General features: G+C 36.6%; 1 protein-coding gene across 1 annotated transcript in view; it reads left to right on the top strand.

The window, feature by feature from the left end:
- Positions 1-25,918, top strand: part of Mctp1 (multiple C2 and transmembrane domain containing 1) — a 375,829-nt gene that overhangs the window by 195,174 nt on the left and 154,737 nt on the right. The window contains exons 12-18 of the mRNA XM_059276583.1: positions 303-465; positions 5,046-5,139; positions 20,918-21,020; positions 22,750-22,852; positions 23,221-23,322; positions 23,707-23,781; positions 25,633-25,752. Coding sequence (XP_059132566.1) covers positions 303-465; positions 5,046-5,139; positions 20,918-21,020; positions 22,750-22,852; positions 23,221-23,322; positions 23,707-23,781; positions 25,633-25,752 — 760 coding nt within the window. The remainder of the gene's footprint in view (positions 1-302; positions 466-5,045; positions 5,140-20,917; positions 21,021-22,749; positions 22,853-23,220; positions 23,323-23,706; positions 23,782-25,632; positions 25,753-25,918) is intronic.

Raw genomic sequence — 25,918 nt, 5'->3', positions numbered from 1 at the left:
AAATGGCAGCAGTGGCATGGACACTCAGGCTTTTAGTAGTTTGCCTCCTCCTGAAACCCCACCAATTCACGAAAACAGTATCAGAGGATATACTAATTCAACTTCACCTGAGTTGGTTACAGGAAACAAGCAATTAAAAGTTCTGTGATAGCCAGGGTCTGAATTTTGTGAGGAAAGGCAGTTGATCTTCTACTGTCCCAGATGGTGTTTCTATTGCTTTATCTTTCGCAGGGCTCCGACAAACCCATGTCTGTTTGATGTGGTGAGAACGCCACTTGCTAATTCCAAACATTTGTTTCTAGGTGCCAGGTTGACCTGTCCTCCCTCAGTAGGGAGCAAACGCACAAGCTGCAGTTACAGCTGGAAGAGGGTGAGGGCCACCTGGTTCTGCTTGTCACTCTGACAGCCTCGGCCACAGTCAGCATCTCCGACCAGAAGGAGCGGGGAGAGATATTAAAGAGATATGTACGTATGCGATGAGCTTCCTTACAGACCCATGTGTGACTAGACAAGGTTGTACACAGTGTGCCCAGAAAGACAAGTGGATTTTGGAGGAGGTGTTCGAGGAGCAGAGGGTGGGCCCACATAGATACATGCAGCCCTACAGGGGCCTCAGCATCTCCTGCTGATGTCTATAGCTTGGTCATCTCCAGAATTTCACAGCACATTCTGGATTCTAAGATTCTACCTTGTGATTTTTATCATATAGAGAAACTCTCCATAAAGGAACTCAAATTTATTCATCCCTTTAATATTAATCCGTGGCTCTGTGTAATTTCAAGTACGACTTGAAGTCTAAAATGAGGTTATTGGCATACTGGGAAGTTGGGAACTACAGAGTGATGTTTACTGCTCAGAAAAGCCTAACTGCATCCAGTCAGTATGAAAGTGAAATGCAATCAAAATGTAGCCCCCATCATTCTGATTGAATGTGAGGTGTGAGAGTGGAATGGAGTGCCAATAATCACCCTTCTCAAATGTTATGTCCTTTAAATAGTCAAATCTTCATATTTCCCAGCGACTTTCTGGGTGCATTTCTCACCATGTAGTTGTCGTGAATCAACAGAGGGGGGAGCTCTTGCTCCACCATTGTCTCCTAATGGAGGCTTGGAAAAGCAAATGCCTTGGTACCCATGAAGCTAGGGGAAGGCTTTTCCACTTCAAATCACAAAGCTTGTATTGTACAGTGCTGCCAGGTGTTTAGACGGCCCCTCTAGACACTCGTCATGAAACCAAGCTCCGACTAACAAAGAATGGCTTTTTAAAAAACTATTCCTATTTGCTGACTGACATCCTTTCAATAACTGAATTTAATAAAGACGTACCTTATCAGGTTGTGCAGCTAACATGAAGTGCCCGTACGAATGCTCTACAATATTCTTCAAACAGATTAGCAGGATGTACGCCTCAGCAAATTTATTCTGGTTATCTCCACTGAATCAGCTGTCTGCTAATGCTTGTACAACTCATCCACCAATGGTATTATCATAAACAGTTTAATAGAGGTGACTTAGCAAGGCTAAATCGTGTATATTTTTAAACCACCTAAGAGCCTAAGTTATTGTATAGTATCTTCTAATATATAATTGCAATTTTGAAAATTATTTCACATTTTGCTACTCCACCAAAAGTATATTCTCTAGTTACTAGAAATGAGCTTTCTGAATTAAAACTACCGTAAAGGAATTAATTGGTATATTAACATGAAAATTTATCTGGGCATTAACATTCTGTAGTTACCGGATCACTATTTTAATATTATCTCATGTATGAAGATGATACTGCTGTCTACACAATTAGAAGTAATCCACCTATTATTGATTGATTTTTTTGTTGTTGTTGAATAGACTTCCTTTAATCAGCTGTCTCCGTTGTGAATGTGAATACTTTGTTTTTTCATCTTTTCCAAAATGCTAGTTATTTCAATGAAATGTAAAATGTTATGTTTGGCATCTCAGCTAATTCTCAGGTTATATTCTTCCCAATGCATTAAAAGGTGAATTATGTTTAAATATGCTTTTTTGTAACCTCAAATTTCAGGCACTGGTCTCCCTCTCGAGACACACTTGCTAAGAAGTGGTAATGCAGAACATTGAATGTGCTATATTAGTGTTAGCTCACAACAGTACAAGGACAAAGAGCAACCTCTTGGTGGATTTAATGTATTTTATACTTTGTGCATTATGAAATGAATGAATTTTGCATGATGTCTAGTATATACCTGGTTTTGATGAAACAGGTAAAGGGGACTACTGTTCAGCAAATTATTTCTGTGTTTTTTCCTTTAAAAATGCACATGGTGTGTGTGTGTGTGTGTGTGTGTGTGTGTGTGTGTGTGTGTGTGTTTAAAGTGAAGGTTAAACTTAAGAATTTGATTTGGTTTGTATTTGGTGCTGGTCAGGGTAGGGAAAGTAATGAATTGCCCCACTCTGATATGAAACAGCCCTAGAGAACCTTGTCACTGCTCAGCACTGAAACCCCACAAATTAACCAGACATTCCAGAGTGAGCTACTATTTGATCACCACATTCTGAAAAGGTGGTTAATTCCATTTTCCTGTTCTTTTCTTCTTTGGAGGGGGGAAGAGGGAAGGTCAGTAGGGGCGGGTAGTAATGGGTAGGAGTCCAAGAGCTGCTGTTTGACCTTTTCAGAACGGGTTTGCTGAACCCCTGCTCCTCCTTGTCACAGTTTAAAAACCAGAGGAGCTAGTTTAGAGAAGAAGTTGTTAGCATTCCATTTTTATTATGACATTTCACAGTCATCTGATTTAATGTCCCTTGACCGGATTGTCCACCGTGAGACGATGGGCTTGAAATGTTATTTAGAGCATTGATAAAAGGTGAGCGGTTCTAAGATGACAGCAAGTCATAAGGCTGGTGGTGTGACATTAATTTTCTCCATAACAGAGATGGAATAAGACGTCATGGTGACAAGCTGTCAATCAGCTCTGGCCCCTCAGAGCATCTCTGTACCATAGGATGGGGTATTGCCTCTCCCGTAATAGAGCTGAACCGCGATGCTCTCTCTGACAGCTGCTGCAGCCATAGAGAAAATATATTATACAGCCTTTCATTAAAAAAATAAAGAGGACTCCTCTCCAGAGCATTTCAATCTCTTCCCATCTATTGAGGGCTTAGGATTCACAGCAGATCATGGATTCTTCTGCTATGGAAATTTCTGGCTTCAAAAGCCATCCAGGTACTGAGGCCTTCTAAAATAACCATAAATAACAACACGGCAACACCCCTTGATAAAGCTTTTCATAAAATTACAGTTTTAAACTGGTATTTATTTGCTTTTTCTTTGAGTTCTTATTATAATCTATATGCCACTGGCCTAAACAGTAGAAATTTGCAATAAATTGTCAAGTGTCAGGTGACTTGGAGAATGAAACCTTCAAACTATAATCACCCCTCCAAACGCAAAGCAGAGCCCCAGAATGGAAGCCCCCAAGACAGCGTGGCTGTGGCTGTTCCCTCAGCTTCCAAGAGCAAAATGTTCTGACTGATGATATTTGTTTTAGTCACAAAGAAACTTGGTTTAAATTGCTCCTGAAAAAATTAAAGTGCTAACCCTTGTGATGAAACTGTTCCCCATCATTAAGGAGGAATTCCTAGCTGGTGTAACGTATCAAGTGGGCTCTAAGATGAGTCCCTCCCCAACTTTATCCGTGCTGTAAGACACAGTGCACCTGGAAGCCTCAGAACCCTAACACTGCTGCTAATGACAAACCTTTGTAAGAATTTAAAAAGAGAGACAGGTGCATTTTTACTAAATCTAGTCAAATGAGCCTTAAAATAAACTTTTAGTGAAAAATAGTTGTTTATGATTAGAGATTAAGAGGTGGCCTTCCATACTGAGCACTGTTTTTACAGTCATGCTTTAAGATCACACATTTGTCTGTCTTTCTTCCTTTCGCTGTACCAAGGTTAGAGCATCAGTGTAAATAAGGACAGGCCATCAGGACTGATAAAGTTTGTACCGTAGAAGCTTCGCTTTGTGCGTACCCTCACACTGGTAATACACTAATGGGGTTGCTTGTATTCTAGCAATTTCTAATAGATAACTTTTTATGCAGAAGCATATTAAACTACCTTGTCATGAAACATTTTAAAGGTGGTGAGAAATTAAGTGTCTTTGATTTACTCATTAGAAGCACTGACCTTACCATAAGAAAAACAATATGAAATATAAACAAAATGCATATCAATGCTCTGTTGTTTTATTTACCCACTCATTAGATTTCTAGTTAATTGTGTTGGCTTTCTTCCTTACCTACTTCATGTACTCTGCTTAGTAAGACATCACAGTCAGTTTTTGATTTTTATCATCAGGCTCTTCTATCAAAAACTCAATGGTTCTATACATTGTAGCAAATACAAATGTAAACTGAAGAAAAAATTCTCACCACCTTTGATTTGATTTGATTTATTGATTTGATTTGCTTTTTAAAATTGTCTCTCAAAAATTTTATAAAACTATGTATGTCTTTGAATGAACTATTAGCAAACTCTTTAGAAAATTTACCCCTTATCTAAGCACTAAGTATGAAATGGCAGAAACTAATTTGTTCGTGTTAACTTTCTTGATAACTCCCTGTCTGAGGAGTGCTATGTAAGCACTTATATAAGAGTTAATACTGTTCATTATCACCTTCAAACTATCATATTTACAAATGAAGATTTGTGAGGTCCTTTAATAGAAGACATTGAGAGAAGCTATGGAGACATCTGCTTTGTGGCTTATTGCTCACCATCTACTGAGTTTTACTTATAGGTAGTAACTGTGGTATTTTTATTTCTGAAAATAATTTATCACTAGTTATACAATTGTGTGTGTGCATGTGCACACATGCATGGATGTGCTCATATACACATGCATTTGTATGCATTCCTGACATAGGAAGTAGAATTTGTATTGGAAAAGCGCAAATGACCCTTTGACCCCTAAGAAAACAGCCTGAGAAAATTTAGTATTTTCTAAGCATATTTTTGAGGCTTTTTTAGATTTCTTTTCCTAATGTCCATGTTTGGTTTTTTTTCCAGAGCCCACTGAGGATATTTAACAACCTAAAAGACGTGGGATTTCTCCAGGTGAAAGTCATCAGAGCTGAAGGTTTGATGGCTGCTGATGTCACAGGTAGGAGCTGATGGAATTCCCCTACTGAATATATCAAAGGTGCGCCAAGTCTGTGCAATGGAATCCAGCCCTGCATTTTATCTCAGTGGATCATTGAAGTCATAAGTGGAAATGGAAAGATGCAGAGTTGATCTCACAAAACATTTGATAATCCCAGATGCCTACACAGTTCTATATTTTAAACAGTGTGATACACTAAAAATAAATTATAAAAATAAAAATAACTTCTAAATTATTGCCCTCCCAAAGTTTAATCAATGTAGTAGGAGTGATGTGTCCAGGCGTTTTCATTGTGGAATACTGAAGCAACAGAGAGCCATTTTCTGTCAGTCATCACCTGCTTTGCTCACAGCATAAATACTGTAAGTCAAACACTCATGGAATATGTTGCCTCACTCACTGAGAAGTTCAACAATGTAATATTCAATCATGTGAATGCTTCATATTGCGGTTGCTACTGTAATTCCTTGGTTACACAAATTCTTCAGTATACTATAAAAGTAATTATATATCTAAACTAGGTATATACATTACTTTTCACCCAGAAGTATAAAAACAGCAAAATGAGTCATGTGTCTTCCCTAGTTTAGTATCACTGTCTATTCAGTATATTAAGAAATGAGATGATGGTGTTTATATCATCAAGATGCAGAGTTAATTATTTTGTTTGGAACTGTGACCATTCATTTGTCATTTAATTCCATAAGGATTTGAGGGATGTTCATACCATCCATTGAATTATCTATCTAAAATTGGATGGCAAGACTGTACTGACTTGCCAGTTCCATGGAAATCTCACCGTGCTAGGAAACATTGGCTTATTATTTGTGGAAATAAGCATATCATTCTAAATGTTAAGCAAGATGGCCCTGATAAAGTTACAGACTTATTTGAATAAAATACTATCCTTTTCTTACCGTTCAGTGGTCTACAGATCACTGTATTCTTCTTTAATTCATCCAGCAGAATTGAAAACAGATTAAAAGATAATTCCCTTCAAAATTAAATAGCAGATGTTTGCTTCAAAATGGCAATATTTAAAATTTTCATGTTTATATATTATCACTTGAGTATAATATGTGACAGATATAAAATGTTAGGGATTTATAGTTTCTTTGAAAAGATAATTATCAACTCATTTGTAACTGAAGACAATAACACTTTTATATATATGTAAATGGATACCTGAGAATAATGGGGCTGGGTTAGCAGTAATCTTTGAATGTGAGCTATCTTAGCATTTGGTAGTAAAAAAAACTTGTGAATGGTGAATTTATACATTTTCTTTCTTAAGAACTTGGTTTCTTGTATAGTTATCAGTGAATTAATCTGTGCACAATAATTTCTTATGGAAAAATTCACATAACTGTTATTTCAAACGCTTAGGTACCTGCCATTATTCAAGCTGAATGCAATTGTGTAAGTTTGTCTCCTCTTGGAAAGAAGCTGTCATTGATTTTAAAACTTCATGAATATGCAAACTAGGTTACCCTCCTTGGCCTGTATGCCACTATGGAAGTTAAAGGACATGTTCTTTCAAAGTTGGAAAAAATAGAGATATTTCTTTCCTAATGGGTCTATGTAAATCAATGTGAATAACAATGGTCTTTCTGCTGGAGATTCAGTGAGATATAATTTTTATTTGATAAAGTGAACATTAATTTGGGGAATCCTGAATAACTGAATCTCAATTTTTCCCTTCAGTTTTATGGATATAAATCTAATGATTCCTCATTTCATGCTGACCTTATAATCTAATGGGCTCAGGATGAAACAAGAGAGATGTTGAACTATTCAGGAGCCAAGTGGATAATTTTGTCTTTGACCTTGTTCACCCTTGGACCCTCTGTGGCTTTTATGACATTTCTGATGGTGGCAAAAGTTATGGACCATGTATTTAAGTCAGAAATGTCTAAAAATATTATTAATTTAAAAAGTAATATTACCTATGAAAATATGAACAATGTAGGGCACAAATAAGCTCTTCGTGTGCTTGTCTTTTGTTCATAGAACTTTGAACATTTGATGTCCATCTCAATGGTTAATGACAGTCAAGCTCTGCCTAATGTGAAGCAAAAGTGTAAAGATGGGGTTGAATAGCTCGTTCTGTCTTCAAGACTTCAAACAAGCACACATCTAAGAGCTATGGTTCTCAACCTTCTGAATGCTGCAACCCTATAGTACACATAGTTAAGTTGCTATGGTGATCCCCAACCATAAAACTGTTTTTGTTGCTACTTCATAACTATAATTTTGCCACTGTTATCAGTTGTAATGTAAATATTTTTTGGAGATAGAAGACTGCCAGAGGGGTCGTGATCCACAAGTTGAGAACCACTGATCTAGAAACTTATGGATGGATAAAGGGAATTTTAAAGTCATGAGTAATTCTCTATGCTAAGCCAGGAATATTTTCTGACTGGTACAAATGAAGCTATAGTTAGACAATATTTGGCTTCAGAATACTTCTTTTCTACAGTAATCTAACAAGACAAACTACACTTGACCAACTTTTATATATTTTTAAAATGCTTTTAATCATTACAATATAAAGCCACATAAGTACAATTTTCAATTAATATTCCAACATTAAATGAGCACAGGGGAGAAAGATTCTGTAATCTTTTAAGTAGCCATCAATCTTACTACTGTTACAAAGAATTTTTTCCTTTCAAAATGTAAAATTTTTCTTTTGTTACAACACATTCATTGAGAAACATTGTGATACTGTATTAACTCTGTGTGAATAAAGAGCAATTGAGACTCTTTGAATGAGTGAGTATAAAGCACAAATTACTTTTTAATGAAACCCTCAATTCTTTCCCTTTCCACAAAAAGCCTCTAGCCTTGTTCGGCTGAACACTACTACTACAGTAGGTCACTTCAGTTAAGCCCCTAATAAACTATTGATAGTCAAGGGTAGTTTTCTCTTCGGTCTCAATAGCCCAGTGTTGGACAGTGCACTTCAAATCATTAAGGTTAATACAGATTTTTAAAAGAGATTAACTCTGGTGGTTAAGGCCTCAATTTACAACTCCCACACATATGCACACGTTGAGCACAGCACAAGAGTGGATTGAAATTTCAGTCAAGTTGTGGACAGCCTTTCACAGCCTGAGAAAGTGGCACTGGGATTTGAAGACTTGGTGCACTAAATTCTTCCAAGGGAAAAAGTTTGAGTAACTGAAAAATACTTCTAAGTGCAGCTTACTCCCTCCCCTTCAGCCACCCAGTGAGAGATTACTGCTTCTCTGTACCTGTACCATCAAGCAAAAGCTAGAGGCTCTGGTCCTGTTTTCGGGGCAGAATTCTTTCCGACATGAAATCACATGTTCCCTAAAACTGGCCAGATTGTGAGACCAGAAAGGCCAACTGGGGAGTGTGTGTGTGTGTGTGTGTGTGTGTGTGTGTGTGTGTGTGTGTGTGTGAGGAAATGAAATGGTTTGGGTTTTGTCTTTTTCTTGCTCCTGGTTATTCTTTGTCCTTAAGTAGGGCCTAATTTCTGCATGTGACAAGCATTTCAAGTCTTCTGTATTGAGTGAGGCTTTCTCAGCAGAGTATTTAAACCTGGAAGATGAGTTCTTTCAAGTTCCAAAAGGAAGAAGAGACTCCTCTTCCTCGGCCCTCCTCCCACTCTCCTCCAGCTTGAGTCCTCCTCAGCCCTTTCCTCAACCTCCCCTGGTGGCTCCTCAGGCCCTCCTCCTCATTTCCCCAGGGCTATGGAGTTTGTTTGTTTGTTTCTTGTTTTCCCCTGAGGAGGAGGTCATACCCTCTCCAGGGAGACTAGCCCCTCAGAAACAGTGATAGGAAGAACCGGGAGATCTTGCCACTGTGTTAAAAGGTCCTCTCCCAGGTGAACTGGTTTTGGAATGAATGTGGCATCTCTTTCAGGAAGCAATAGGGGGAGAAGAGAAGGGGAATTATGATTAATAGTCACTGAAATTGTCCCATTAAATGAACATTTTCCCCCAGACTAAACTATGAACAAAGACTTGTGGCATGTCAGCCCTGTAGTCTAGAAAGCAACTAGTTATTAAAGAGAAATGTTTAGTGCCCCCTTTATTTGCATAGACTTTTCCATGTTTTCCTTTTGGAAAACTGTCTTCATTGTTGGAAAATATTTAAGTAACAAAACAGCAGAAAAAGACATGCTACAGTTTTTCTTTTTTTTTTTTTATCAGCTTCTGTGATGAGAGTCTTATTATCTTACAAAATAACAGTGAGCAGCTCAGATTCATTAGCAGAGCTAAATTTAAGCCCCATTTGACAGGCTGCCTAGAAAACATTTTGTTTTGCTGTCTGTGGGCTTTAATTAAGATGTGTTCAATTTCATTCCTCTTCAGTCTCGCCCCCACCCCACTTGCTGTGTCACAGACCGGCGATCAGACACTGTGAGATGGTCCGGCCCATGACTTTGACCTTCTGCGCAGTCCGGCGTTCCCTGGGGAACCGTTCAACTCATGAGGTCTGATTTCACACTTCCAGGATGCCTCAGCGCTCTTAACAATGACAGGGAGACAAAGCCCTTTAGAGCAGGCCGCATGGGGACTTGTTTAAATTGGAAACCAGAGAGGAGTCAAGGAACAAGGTTAGGGGCTACAGAATAGTGCTTTTAATAAAGAGCTCACAGCTCTGGCTCGGCTCAAAGAGGTCTACCTCTGTACAATTAATTGAGCCATTTATCTGGAGCATCTTAGGCCTCTACTTTCTCACAGAATTGCGTGGTAAATATCAGCTAAGAAGCAAATGAGATATGCATGAAATGAATTTTAACACTTTGATTACTGTGCCTCCAGTCTTCATTAAAAGTAAATTTATTTGTATTTCTGACCTCATTATCAGTAGGCTGCCTGCATTTTTATTGGTTCCTGTGATTTCCAGCTTGAGTGTGTCATGAAGGTATATTTTACACAGAGATTGGGATTTATTATTCTTGATATTTTCCCTGGACATTATGGGTCTACTCAGAAAAAGAAAATGAAAAGGCAGCTATAGAGAAGAAAGCAAGTCAGTTCCTGGAAAGTATCATAGAAAGTTGGAGAAATAGTATCATGCATATATGTGTGTGTGTGTGTGTGTGCGTGTATGTGTGTGTGTGTATGTATGTATGTATATATATTCTAGACTATTCTTAAATAATATACTGTCTTTATAAAATAACTTGTGGGTCCTTTTAGCAAATCATACAAAATGTATGTAGTTACTGCATCAAATGTCTTTCAAACTCCTGTTGTCCTGCAGAAAGGCATGGCGACGTTGTTTCTTCTGTGGGATGGTAGCAGTTTAAACTGTAGTAGCATGTACCTGCAGTTGCTGTTATCATATGTAATAATACTGAGAGTGTCCAGCAAGCATAGACTTACATTTTATGATCATTGGTTAAAATCTACAATGGTAGAATAGAAAATATACAGCCTTTAATATGTATATCATTCCACTGAATAGACCAGATAAAAGAACAGAGTAAAATAATTTACAGCTAAAGAAGATACTGAAGGTATTCCCAATGTAAACAAAAAATAAATATTAACAAAAATTAAACTTTTATTTCCATGCTTTATTCCCATGATATGTTAATATCATCATTTGCTTTCTGATACACTGCAGAAGATCATTTTTAGCAGTATACTTTGATAAAACATTTTATCCAATTCATAAAGCATCAAAGCTTGGCATTTTTGTCATGATAATATGCCTGGTTTAGAAAACAGTCTTACATACAAACTCACACATGATAAATGCATTGATGTTCTTCTAATCTTTGCTGCACCCAAGACTGAACAGCAAAGAGCACCACAGACCAGCAGCAGCTTGTCCTTCCTGGGTCAGTGTCTGACCTAGACATAAAACTTCCTTCCTTTAGTATTACATTTAAAAAATCATGCTGTAATTGCAAAAATGGAAAGGTATTCTTTTTTAAAACCAAGCCATTCTTATCAATATATGTTAGAACATAAATGAAAGTCACAATTTAGTACAAATGCTGGTGTAGTTTGAATCTGAACCAGTGTTTCAAGTGGAATTATAGAAATCGTGTGTGATTCATATGCAGGTCACATGGTTAGGAGATTCTGCTCTGGAAGAATAGGTAGGATGACAAAGAGACTAATAATTGGGTTTGATATGCTCTAGAGGTGAAGGACTATGGGCTGAGAAAGTGGTTGCCCCCCTATCAATAGGAAATGAGGGACGGAGAAATACTATAAAATAATTAATCAGGTTCTGCGGATCCAAGATTACAAAATGATCCTTTGGGTAAAGAAATAGAAAGTGCTGGTGTGGCTTGTAAAACCAGCCTCAGGGTTCCCTCTGTGCTGAAGGCGTTTTAAGGTGTTGCAATCATTTTAAATTAAACTATCTTTTATATTTTGTTAAACTAAGATATATAAATAAGACAGTCACTTCTTAGAACAATGGATCTAAGAAATGCTGCCGAGAAGATCTGATTTTATCTAGGTTTCTGAGGGGGGAAGGAGAGAACCATTTACTATAGAAATATTTGGGCTGTATAATCCTATAGTTAGAATCCTAAATCACTGAGCAGTCAAGCCAAGAGTGATTTAAAGATTGATGTCAATGGAGATACCTAATAAGGGATCCATGGCTCTGTCTTTGGTCCATACTGTTTATTTACTAATAGCTTTGACAATATAATTGACTGCTTGCTTACCAAACAAGAGGGTAAGTTGATTCATTTATACGAGACTAAAATATGGATGCAAAAATATCATAAACATTTTATATGTCTCTTTCTGTATATGTATATATGTATGTGTGTGTGTTTACAGACTGAAGTAATAGTTTATTCAATAAAATAAATATCAATATATAAATCTAAGGCCTTTAACATGGGTTAAAAATAGGGATGTTTTGCTTTAGTGGTAAAAAACACAGAAAATACTTTAGGTTTAGAGATGAGTTTAAGCATTATGAAAGTGAATTATACATACATTAGCCTTGTTATCATGAATGAAAGTCAAATGTTGAGAACTATGTTTTCCTGTCAAAGCTATTCACTAAGAACATTGATAGGCTGGTTATAATGCATTTTCAACTGAAATATGTTTTAATCTTGGTATTTATAATGATATCAATTGAAAATAGATTCAGGATGATGATACTAATAACAGTAATAATAACTAACATTTTTGAGCCTCTGTCATGTAAGATATAACTTTGGATTTTACACAAGGATTATCAGAATTAATCTCATAATAACATGATTAAAAACTATTGTTATCCCAGTTTTTATAATTTAGAGAACTGAAGAGTAGAAAGACTGAAGATTAGCTAATTCACACACATGCACACACACACACACACACACACACACACACACACACACACAAGAGCAGCCACACAGATCTGGGTCCTTATTTTAAAACAACTTGATCACTACTCTGCAGAAAGGAGACACTGAAGAGCTGTGTGTCATTGCTTTATGGTTCAAAGCTCTGTCCCAGGGAAGGTATATATAGGAACTGGCAAAAAAAAAAAAAAAAAAAAAAAAAGGAGTGGCCAAGATTCATGTCCAAAGAGCCTTCTTCCTTCTAGCAAATTAATTTTTTTTAAATTAAAAATATTAAAACATATTTTTTCATACAGTGTATTCTGATTATGGTTCCCCCAACTTCTTCTGTTCTTTCTCTGTCTCTCATTAGAAAACAAACTGGCATCTATAATAATGATAATAATAATATAGATAAAAACAAGCAAACCTGAATAGGACAAAGCAAACAAACAAACAGAAAAAAAAGAAAAAGCACAAGAAACACAGACACTGAGGTAAACATGTTCACGCACACGGGAAACCCATAAAAATAAAATAGGAATTTATAATATAAGCAAAATTTAATCAGAAAGTGATTTAATTTAGAACATTAAGAGAGTTACAGAATCTTTGTGGGCAGAAGGGATCTAAGAACATGGACTCTGTTTTCATTCTGCAGAGATTAGCATTAATGTCCATGGAAGAGTGAGAAGTGGTTTCTCCTACCACACCAGCAACTTAAGAAGAAACCAATAAAAACAGTTTGTACGGCTCACTCGTACCTGTCGTCTTCAACACAAAATGATGTGCTCACAGTTAACTTAATTCTGGTAGCAAATCTTAGGCATGTACACCTGATTCACACAACATAAAACACACACACACACACACACACACACACACACACACACACACACACACATCCCTAGCTGTAAGCAAGCCTGGAAATATCATTCTGGGCTTCATGGCCTCAGTGCAGTACAGGAAGAGAATCTGCAAGATGGGTAGAATGAACGCCCAACCATGGTACCCCACGCAGGAGGCCAGGCTGTGTACCTTTAGCACATACTGGCTGACAGAGGCTGTGCCTTTATTTTCTACCTATCACTTTAACTGGATTTTAAAATTGCTACAGAAGGAAAATTAAAAATGAGTCAAAGATATATAATTTTATTCTCAATATAAATAAACATTTTTCCAAAAATTACAATTCCAAAAATGAATCAGAAATTCCAGTGAGGAAAAAAAAAATCCTACCATTGGAACTATTGAGGCAGAGTCTGAATGACCCCCTGGTTACCTGGATGAGATCTGTGACTGTTCCTTAAGATGTCTTTCAAAACCATCAGATTCTGAGGTAGTAGTAACAAGGTGAATAACAATCCCAAATGAGATATTAAGCAGAAAAATGGAAAACATCATTCTAACTCAGAGACGTGACAGTGACGTTTTCATGTTTCCCTTGATTGGGTTTCTTTAACCTCCTAATACTATATACATTTGTTAAGTCTAAAAGGTTTTCCTTCATTATAAAGGTCTCTTTAGCTAAGTAATTTACTTATAAAAAGCTAATTTGAAATGCTTTTTTGCAGGAGAGTCTAAATAAGTATGAGAGGTCCTGAAATATTTAAGAAGGTTGCCACAAAGAGTTTAATGTATTTTATGCTTATTATAGATGAAATAACTTATTTGAATCTATGCTTGTAAAATAAACATCCTGCATATAATGTTATATCAAAATGAATTTAAAATGAAGGTTTCCATGCAAAGTAAGCTTGTAAGTATTCATGAATGATTTTCTGTGGGCTTTCCTCTTTTTATAGATCCATAGTCTTCCTTTTCTTTGTGTTCCCATCTCTCAATTGTCATGTTCCACTTGCTATTCTTTGATTATAAATTCCAACTTCTGGAGTCTATCAAAATGCTTCAATTTAGGATTCAATAATACATCTAGTTACATGAAGTTCTATGATATTCTTATGCATCTAGTTCTCAATTACAAGGGAGAATAAAAAAGTTAAGAGCTGCACAGTATAGGTGTCCACTGCTTTGAGTTTTGTCTCAAGTGTAGCCCAGGAATCTCTTGAATACCCAACATGCTCTCAGAAAAGTATGAAGTCAAAACTATTTCTATAATAATGCTAATATGTCACTCAGCTTTTTCTTATTTTCTCCCATAAGCACACAATACAAGTTTCTAAAGTCCATATTAATGTTCAATCACTCTCATCTTTATATCACATAGGTTTATCATTGTCACTAACATTGAATTAATAATCTTTCATGGTCTCTTTCTATATTTCTAAAATTGTAATTTTAGTGGTTATGCCATACAGTAAAAACTTTTAAGATCTTCAATAGTTTTGAAAAATTCTTATGACCAAAATATATAAGAAATGTTACTGAAGGACCGTTATTCTCAAATGATACAAAAGGTATATTGTCCCTTGAGTATTCAGATTATTTTTAAGGTGATTTTATTTGAAACAAATTTGGGGCAATACTTTTAATGTTTGGTAGCTTGGAGCTGAAAATGCTAAAGCCCTACAAAGGATTAGACAAGCTTATGTGATGGAGATTGTGTCATGTCTTATATCATGTTTACTTAGGTTGCATCTTGAAACACACAATTTAATCAAGCTTTGCAATGGCCTCCATTTACATAAGTGTACTCTGAAGATCAGTGATGGGCAGGCTCTTCATGGCTGCTGTCCTTACTTCTTTGACATCTTGTATTAACCATGACAGAGACTCAGCGTTCACCATGCTTTTGTTCTAGCCACTTCAACTTTCAAGGCCACTTTTCTCACATACTCACTTGGCGAGGCTCCATTTCTTCCAATTCTTCACCCAAACCTCATCTTCAGAGTCTTCCTACAACACTGAACTGAATCTGTAAACTGTGTCTTCTTCACTAACTCGTGTCACTCTTTAGCCCATCATACATCCTACTTATGTTCAATATTTACCCTCCTTGCCACACCCCTTAGACAATTAAATTAAGAAGACAAAGAACATCTTCTTCCTTGTCATATGTGCTGGAACATAGTAGACATTCAGTAAATATTTGTTTAGTAGTTCCAGGTACAGTTTTTATTGTGAACAAAATTGTATTTATCCCTCTTTTATAATAGTTAAGTTTCTACGCTTTTATTTTATTTGAGGATAGGAAAAAGAGCATTATAAAATTATCAGTAGGAATGAAAAGTGTATTAGGTCTAATAGGTTGACAGCATGACTCTAGAGTGTCAGTTTCTTTACCACAATGAAACCTGCCTGCTTCATAACTTAGAAAAGAGAAACTATTATTATTATTACTCAGTTCTGGACTAAAACCCGGTAGGGACCTAGTAAAGAGTGTCAATTAATGTAATTCTACCAATCTGAGGCTTAAAATATGTTTAGGCCAGTTGATGAGAAAGCCTACAGCCAAAGCTCCATTTCCATTGGTAAGAAAAAGATTGGAAGAAATCTCAACACACATTACTTTTTGTTCTAATGACCCTATGGAATTCCCTCAGCTATGACATTGTTATATGTCATGATTGAAATTCAAGTTTGCAGAAAGGACAGATGGCAACCTTGATTATAATTTTTTGAAGATTAAAATATAGTCATTGCAAACTGTGGCAACTGAGGAAATTAAACCAAAGTGCTTAATAAATGCAAGGTAGGCTCGAAATAAAAGCTCCTTCCCCATGGGCATGAATTGCTTTCTATGCTACTAAAAGCCTTCTGTTTTTTTCAAAGACATGACAACAAAGAGGTGGTCACTAGGTCCTCCCCACCCTCACATTTTTCGTGACACACTACATCTAGCAAACTATGCCTCTTGTCAGCAGTAAAATGACACTGGACAAAGCCAACCACTGATGGATCAGGATTAATGCTGTGCTCTGGGAGCAAGAATATCTTTCAGTATCATTCAGTGACTTTAATACTCAAACTACTAGTTTCAACAAACTGAAGTCACAACTTACCACAAAACAGATAGCAGCTGAAGAGGGCATGGTGCAAACTTTCCCACAGTTCTTCAGCAGTATGTCAAGTTGTGACCCTGGAGGGTAAGGGCAAGGGTGAAAATTAGCCATTGAACTCACTCTGTTAATTCATGGTGTAGTGTTGAAGATTCCCAGAAAAGATGCCTACTGAGTCAATCCTGATATCTCTTTTTTATTGTAAAATGGATTTATGAAAAGAAGAATGAAGTGATGGAATATATGCTTTGAAGTCTGTTGCCAATTTAGCTTTATGATAAGGGTTAAAAGAGTCTCTAGTTTTAATTCACTTGGGAGATTCTTTTTCTTATTAAAACTCTGTAGGAAAAGAAATGGCTTTTGGTATTTAACTAGCTTATAGACTAGTTAAGCATACTGGTTTAAAGTGTCTGTTTTATGAGTTATGTTATTCATTTGTAGGTTTTTATTTCAGAGACTTATCAAAGATATATGTGAATCGATTTAATTGAGATATGGCTGATTACAAATTGTTATAAAGTTCACTTTTTGTGATGGTTCTTCATTTTTAAGAAAGCTGGTGACAAGGATGTCCAATCATCACAGATCACAAGGGTCCACTCCACTGGGAAAAACTCGGCTTCCTCATCCTGTTCCTGTCTCAGGATTGTGAAATCACGTGCTTTCTTCTCAGTGCTCCCTTCGCACTCTTCACTTCCCTTTATTACAGTACTTGCAGTCCTGCATAATAATTATGTATTTACATGTCTATCATGTCTACTAAATTGTGCATGCCTTGAGAGCTCGACTATGTCTTAATCATACTTATAATTCTGGGGTGAGCAGAGGAGGCACTCAATAAGTAATGAATGCTTCAGAAGGCATTCCCGTTTCTCTTTAGAAAATTGTCAACATTGGAAATTGCCATGTTCTCAAGGAAAGCAGGATTCTCTTCTAGCTGTCACTGCAGTTAAAGCAATCAACACCACGTCTACCACACAGCACGACTACAATTTCTGTCTTCCATCAATTCCAAATTCTTCAGTTTGTTACATTTCTAAGGAAAGAGATAGGTATTTTTGTCACCAAAATAATAGAAGTTAAAGAAGAGACTATTGGTATGCCACAGGTCTGCCTTGGGCTCAGAACAAAAGTAAAAAGAATATAATAGAGTATATAATCTATACATTAAAATTTCTGGTTAGTAAAAAAATTACAAGAAGTAAAAATACACTTCAACATTGGCTACTGCCTTCATTTCTCACACTTCTAGCCACGTGGTATTGAAAAACATGCACTTTGCAGAATATTGTCTGCCTACTGAGCATCAGTACTCCATCCCAGAGGCCACCCACTCTGGTGCTCTCTGAAAGCAGAAAAACATATTAAAGAGTCAAAATGGAATGGTAAAAGATGAAAGCAGTGAAGAATTAATAGATGACTAATGATTTGGTTTACCTCTAAGTGTTTCTACTTGCCTATGTGGCAAATAGTCAAGCCTGAAAAAGGAAGGGATGGAGAAGCCAGTGTTTTCCAGCAACGAGGCATCAAGCCAGCACCCTGCTTACAGCTGCTTCTTTAAGAGTGAAACGCTAACATATGCTCTGTTCTGAACTGATGGAATTTGATATGGAACGTTGCTGTTGCTGCTGACGGTAGTTTGAGATTGATCACTGCATCAGAGGGGTCCTTTTTAAGTTAGTGAAAATGAATAGTGTTCAAAGACTTGGTATTGCATCAATTTCTTATACTACGAAAAGATACCATTTTAGGAAAAAATGAATAATAATTCAATAAGCTTTGTTTTTTATCTATTTTTATTACTTCATTCTTTGAGGTTATAATTACATCTTTTTTCCCTTTCCTTTCTCCCAAACCTCTGGTATACCCATCAGCTCTCTTTCAAATTCATGGCCTCTTTTTTCATTAATTATTATTACATGCATATATTCCTACATATAACATACTCAGTCTGTATAATCTTCCTAGCTGTATGTCTCTAGGGCTGATCATTTGGTATCGGACATCCAGTTGGTGTGCTCTTCCTTGGGGAAGACTATTCCTCCCACTCTCAGTGCTCCTCAGTGCCTGTAGTTATTTAAACAAACTTTCTTCTCTCATCTTTGCCAGATTCTAAAGATAAAGAGACTAGAAATAAGGCTCGTTGCTAACTGATTTTTCTACCCACAATCCCACCTAAAATGTGGCTGAGCTAAGTTCAGTTAACTGCTTTCCAGCTGCTGGTAATGGGAGATGTATTAGAGTGTTCAGTATTGGCACTGGTGAAATTTTGATGCTTCTGCTTTCAAAAGAGTCACAGAATCCAGTCATCTTTTACTATCTGGATTATTCGGCTGGCTACCACTGGTCTCCCCAGTGTTCCCATTGCCCTCTCCACCTTACTCTTCAGATAGCCATCAGGTCAAAGCGTGCTGTCCTGCAAGAGTGAGAGCCATGTTTTTTCAGAGGCCTGCTGCTTTCCTTATCCCCCCTATAACCGAGTACACATGTTCCCAATCCATTTCCTCAGTCGTTCAGACTTCCTGGATATTGCTAGCAAACCAGACACAGCCACTTCCCTGGCCTTTTCAGGGTTGTTCCTCCAGGAAAACTACAGCACACTCTGTTACCTCTTTCATTACTTTGTCTCTATGTCATTTTTCCCCCAGCAAGACATGTTCTTCAGTCTCTTGAAGATTCTGTGCACACAAGCACTCCACATCGCATTTTCCATCATTAAATTCCATCATCGCATTTATCACTTGAAAGACACTGGAATGTAGTCATCTTCTTCATCTAAAATCCATGAGCACAGGGATCATTTTAATTGTTTTGTACATTGCTATTTCTCTAGCATATACAATATTTGTTGTGATAAAGCAATGAAGATTTTTCAAAATTGTGAAACTTTTCCTTGTCTGTAACATGCTGATGATTGAGATGTGGCATTATTTTTGGAGAAAATCTTGCCTAGAGGTTTGCATATAAATATTTTCCAAAAGCTATTTGTGCCTGCCTTTGTATGCTGGTATCAAAATTCTATGAAAGAAAATTAAGTTATTAAAGTCCCAAGTGAAACCAATTACACTGTGTTTTAATGAACAAGATATTGTCAACACTTTCTTTTGTGGTGTGCAGGAGTTGGAAATGAGAGTGAAGGTAAGAATCAGAATCTTTAAAACTGGACAGGGAGGGCAAAACATGTGGTCAACTTGTCACCAGACATTAGAAATGACCAGCTCTCTAGTCTTTGCTGAGAAGAATCCTCAAGACCCAAAATTGAGGAAGCTACCATAATGTTTTAAATTGTGCAATTATATTGGGTTATGTGAGACTACTGAATTAACACATGCACACTAAATCTTTTTCAATATAAAATTAATAAATTAAAGGTGAGTTAAAGCTTGTACTGCTCATTCAGGTATCATCCAATGACAAATAAATACACTCCTGTGTGAGAATACAGAGAATACAGAGCTTCTCTGTCACTGATAGCTAATAAATTCCTTCCCATTAAAATGTAATTGAAAATCTCAGATGATATTTAAGTTTCCACAAGTGTAAACTACTGTAGCTACAATTCACAATGCATTTAAAACAACTGTTCTTTATCATTAAAGTTAATAATATGCACATTAACCTCTTATGTAGTCTAAATCAATATTGTAGTTTAAAAGATATGACCTCTGGCCAGCTTTGTCTAAATATTGATCCCATTGTCATTTGTATAAGGTATCAAACAAATTACACACTGCACCAATACCATTCATGCTGTTCTCACAGAGCCTCTGACTTTGTGAGTTCTTATAAAATGAGACATGATATGACAAAGAAAGCGAGACATCCCAAAATGTAACTATGGAATGGATGATTTGCATATGACAGAGCGGAGTCCCTATGGATAGATAACTTCCAGGTCCTTTCTTTCCAGTGAACATTAAGAAACAGAGGTGCCACTCTTTAGCGTGCAGACTTTGCCTGTTGATCTTAAGTTCCCAACAGCAGACTTGTTCAAATTCATAGGCTCTAATTTACTTTATCTGTTTGTGAATCCCATAGATATCTCAGGGGAAAGTAACTCAACTTTAGTCAGATTGTAGTGGTGCTATTCCTCAATATAGCCATTTTTCTCACAATAAACTTATTTGGAAGTCCCTGTGATGAGTTACTAGTGCATTAAGTAAATTGAAAAGTATCTACAAGATTAAAGTGATTGATTAGTTCAAGCAGTCATAATAGAACCAATGAACACGAGAGGGTGGGCACACTGCACTTTCTCATCACAGCTGTAGTATTAATTTTGTTAAAAATTACAGTAGATCATAAGTCAAGCTATATACTTTGGTCTCAAGTTCTAAATTGTCACAAATCATAGCAATTGCTAATATCCAGTTACATCTGTTTTGATGAATTTGTTTTTAATTTGTAAGCTTTTTCACTTGTTTAATATAAAATTGTTTAGGGGAAGATTGTGATCACAAAGGATATGATCATGATGCCATTACTACAGATACTATATATGTTAAAAACATTCTCCCCAAATCTCCCGTAGGTAAAAGTGATCCATTTTGTGTAGTGGAACTGAACAATGATAGGCTGCTAACACACACTGTCTACAAAAACCTCAATCCTGAGTGGAACAAAGTGTTCACGTTGTAAGTAGAACAATCACTTTGTGCTTATTTTGGAACTGGTGTGAAAATATAGTTCACCTTGGGATTGTGTGTGTGTGTGTGTGTGTGTGTGTGTGTGTGTGTGTGTGTGTTTGTGTACTCCGGTTCACAGTGCAAGGCATCTGCTCTGCCTTTGCTAACTTTGGATTTCCAAACCCCCTACCTTCTCAGGAGTGAAACTTGGGAAAGGGGTATGTTCTTTTTCTGTGTATTCACTGGATTTTTTTCACTGTGCTTTTTATCTGGCCTGACGAAGGGTTTGCTCCCTGTCACTGAATCTGCATCCTGCTTCTTCCTTTTGTACTTTCTATTGAAATTCTTCCCAATCACACAGACACCCAGAAGGACAAAGCACTGTTTGTTCCATCACTGAAATCAGCAAACAGTCCAGTCGGGTTTGGCAGATGCTGATTTTGCCTTGTTTCGTTTTACCACAATAAGGACATTAAGCATTGTCCTAGGTCTCAAAACAACCTTTGAGTTAATTTTCCTTTTGTTTTAAAAAGTTTGTAAATCTTTTCCACCGTGCACTGTAAAAGCTGTGCATGCCACACTCTAGTAGTCTACAAGTCCCCTTTTAAAAACTGGGCTGTAGAGAATGGACTCCACAAAGGAAAACTCTCAAAACAGAAGTACTTAACAGTTTTCTAACATGGTTTTATTTCTTGTACATAAAAAAGTGCTAAATTCCTCATTAATTCCTTATAATGCCTCTGCTTAAGAGCCAGTAACTAATCAGCTTTAATTATCTGACCAATTTATTTTTAAGGAATTCCACATTTTTATAAGAGATGAAAGCCTAGTCAGGAGGCTTGCACTCCTAAGAGGGCCATGGAGAGTGTTTTCTCTAGAATGCATAATTGAATGAATAGGTTTGATTATTATCAAAGCGATTAATTGATTGTACCCTGGTAAAGCCTCTTTTCACGTGCAGTTACGGTGTGTCAGTAATGAATATATTCTTTTTTGTTTTCTCTTAATTCATATTTTCTTGGTAAACAATTTGATCAAAAAATAAATGCTGTCAACAATTGAGACTTATTTTTCTTGAAATAAAAATATGAAGAACTCACACAGTCTTTTATTATCATGTGTTGTCTTTGGAACTTACTGGAATATAACATTTTTTCTAAATCCAAGGATAGTACTATACTTATAAATGCTATATTTTCTCTATTCTGTTTTCTCTGTTTGCTACGAACCTAACAGAAACAGTAAGTGCATTAGTAAGACGTTAAGAAATAGACATGTCATAGTGTAGTAAAAAGAATAAGAGTTCAAAAATCTATTCTGACTCCTATTCATAGCAAACCTGTGATGTTTTACGTAGGAGTTATGTGATTGTATGATTTATTGTTATAATGAGAAGAGGCAGAGAAACCTAAAGACTACCAGCAGTACTTAGTGATTTTTCCAGTAATTTATTCTTTGCATATCCAGATCAAAAATGATATGTCATTAAATAATGTAACTGAAAGTCATAGTAGTCTTCAAAGTTCCATATGAAATGACCCTTGCTGTGGTCATTTTAGATACATTACGAGAAATTGTCAGCTTCCGCTCTACCTCATACGTGTATGTCTGCCTGAAAATAATACATGTAAAAATAAAGATACAGCAAACCAGCTAGTACTCTAAAGATTTCGGAACCAATCTAGCTCTGCTCCATACTGATGGAGTCTTTTTTTGGGGGGGTATGTTTATTACGCAGCAACATTAAAGACATCCATTCAGTCTTGGAAGTGACAGTTTATGATGAAGACCGTGACCGGAGCGCCGACTTTCTGGGCAGAGTTGCTATACCGTTGCTGTCTGTAAGTTTTATTCACCTGGCACACTGTTCTGTGTTGCTTTTGCTCAAGGTAAAAAAAAAAAAAAAAAAAAAAAGAGAGAAAGAAAGAAAAAAAAAAAAAACCTCGGCTCTATGTCTGTCATTTCTCAACCCAGCTCTGTAATAAGAACACTAAAAATTTTAACATACTCAATGCACGGCCATGTTGAATCCCATGATAGTTAATTTTTCTTGACAGACTTGATCCTGGTAATGAACAGGTACTTGTCAGAATTGCCACAGTTGTTTTGGGTTCTCTGTCAGTTTCAGCAGCTGGGGGTCAAAGGTCACTGGGGGAGTGTATTCAGTGGAGACCGCAAGACAGACGGCTGTCATGTCCTTTTCCCGCAGATTCAAAATGGTGAACAGAAAGCCTACGTCTTGAAAAACAAGCAGCTGACAGGGCCCACAAAGGGGGTCATCTGTCTTGAAATAGATGTGATTTTTAATGCTGTAAGTCTTAACTTTGGCTTTTTTGTACTGCTAAAGAGTTCAGTTTCATGAAAGCTTTTGTTCCTGATTTGTAGAGAATTTCTGTCATTCCTCATTTTCTCTAAACCTTGATGTATCCTGGAGAATATGCTTCTGGCACACCCACACTTTCTGCTACAGTGGCGCTGCCGCCGCCGTGTGCTTGGCTGCTGCCTGCCTCCCTGCCTGCCTGCCTGCCTGAGAGAGGGACGCGCATGCATATGCAACTGTATACATTTATATTTTATGAGCACAGCAGCCAGGACTTTGAAACTTTAGAAATTATATTGCAAATTGAACTGCATGCAAAACTTGTAAACAGTTTTAATATATGAACCCATAACAGACACATGTGTTGATGTGTAGGTGAAAGCCAGCTTACGAACATTAATCCCCAAAGAGCAGAAGTACATTGAAGAGGAGAACAGGCTCTCCAAACAGGTAAAAAACAAAGAAAGATTAATCCCTCGGGGAGAACTGATTGGCTCTGTAAAACATCGGGGTAAATTCAAATAAACCTTGGAGGTCTGGAGGGGGGACGTCCTTGCAAATTTTGATCACCTACATATTGAAAATGGCTCTTTTTTCTCCTTTCTTTTCCTCTCTTCCTTTCTTAAAAAGATCAAGCAAAAGCAAAACCAAAATAACAAATTAAATGGGGGTGGTAAGAAAGGAGAAGGGATGCTGTAAGCCCAGCATCCGATGGACATGTGCTTATGCACTAGCCAGAGAATGGTCATTTGGAACGTAAACTACAATTAGACTGTCATGGAGTGTGTGAGTGAGACTGCCAAATCCATCAAATATGTGCACAGACCACCCACAGGTATGATGCAGGTGTGCAGAGGGAATAACGCACTCCCTTCTAATCCAGTGAGGGGGGAATCTTTTAATTAGCTTTTAACAACAATCAGTAAGAAGTGAAGTTTCCTGACATTTTCTACTAAAACAAACAAACAAAAAACAAGAATTCTGATCTTCCTTTTCTGAGTCTGCATTAAAGCTTGGCATTTATCAATAATAAGTTAAAATTTACTTTAATATCAAGTTAAGAAAAAGTGCTACCTACCCTTTTCAAATGCTTAATACAGTTTACAAAGCTAAAATACAATGTGTTTATTGTGGCTATAAAATCACTGAGCTTACTTTTACTATAAAACATTTGATAATTTTCTGTGCCATGAGAAACCTTAAAATATTTTTATTTTTAATATAATAAATTCACCACAAAATGAGACGTTTTGGCATTTAAACAATGTGCATTACAAATGAAATACTTATATAAGTAGAAAAGCATTATATTTCTCTGTAATTATAGATAGGAATAATAAAAATTGTTCTTTAAAAAAAAGTGCTAGGAACCAAGAAGGGAAATATGCAGGGAGATTCTCGGGCTGAACAAAATTCCAGCTTTAAATAACTGCCTTGCACATGCATGCATATATTTTACACATGTACTTTGTCATCTGAACTCAGTTTTATGTGTTTCTTTAAAATACCAGATTAATACTGAAATATACTTAGAATAGTAACATATTGACCTGTAGACATATGATTGCTTTAGTTATCCATGTCTGTGTGTGACTTTTAAAACCATTATCTAGTTCGTGGACATCCTTTTTACTGTTGAAGTCCTGCTATAGTTTTTCAGTTTCAATTGAAATTGCATCAGTTTAATAAATACTGTTTCTAATAAGAGATTTCACAACATACTTGGTTACTATCAAAGTTTCCTAACTCTTGAATCATAGGAAAATAATGAGGAAATAGACAGTGGATTTAATGTATAATAAGGAATGATTATGAGACAGGAGCAGTTCTACTAAGTGGAAAAAGTACTTGAAATCATAGTGCTTCTATAATAAGCTACTTTAGACAGGCTTTCTGTAGGACTCTAAATCAAAACATTCCAAGGTATGCAATTCACTTTGAAGCATCTTGAAATTAAAACATTTAATTCGTCTTAAAGAGAAGGGAGTTCAAAATTAATAGGGATCCATGTTTTGAAAGCAGATGTTTTTCTTATGAACAAACATACAAACTTACATGAAAACATTATTTTAAAATATACATTGACCATAAAAAAAAATTGTTCATCCCACCTAGTTCTTTCCAATCTTTCCCCGAATGCTTCCTTTCCTTTTCCTAGCGAGCCAAATCACTTGGTGAGTTTTTGTGACCTTATTGCCTTTCTGGGTCCTTTCTAAGTCACCACCACCTTGAAGAATCATACAGTAGATTTGATTGTTTTCAGGCTTATAAATTCTAATACTGTTTTCATTTTCCTTACAGCTGCTTCTGAGAAACTTCGTCAGAACGAAGCGTTGTGTCATGGTGCTGGTAAATGCTGCATACTACGTTAATAGCTGCTTTGATTGGGATTCACCCCCAAGGAGTCTTGCAGCTTTTGTGGTATGATCACACTGTATTACTCGTCCATTGTTATTCATCAGATTCAGCAATCTTAACTCCAAGTCTCTGTGGCTATAGTAACAGCTATGTTGATAGAGCCATTTAAAAACTCCTATTTTGAGACTTGACTGGACAGATTTGCTGTGGGCAGGAACCTGATGGATTG

The sequence above is a fragment of the Peromyscus eremicus genome, chromosome 11 (genome assembly GCF_949786415.1).
Source record: "Peromyscus eremicus chromosome 11, PerEre_H2_v1, whole genome shotgun sequence".
Classification (NCBI taxonomy): Eukaryota; Metazoa; Chordata; class Mammalia; order Rodentia; family Cricetidae; genus Peromyscus; species Peromyscus eremicus.
This window is presented reverse-complemented; position numbering and strand designations above follow the sequence as displayed.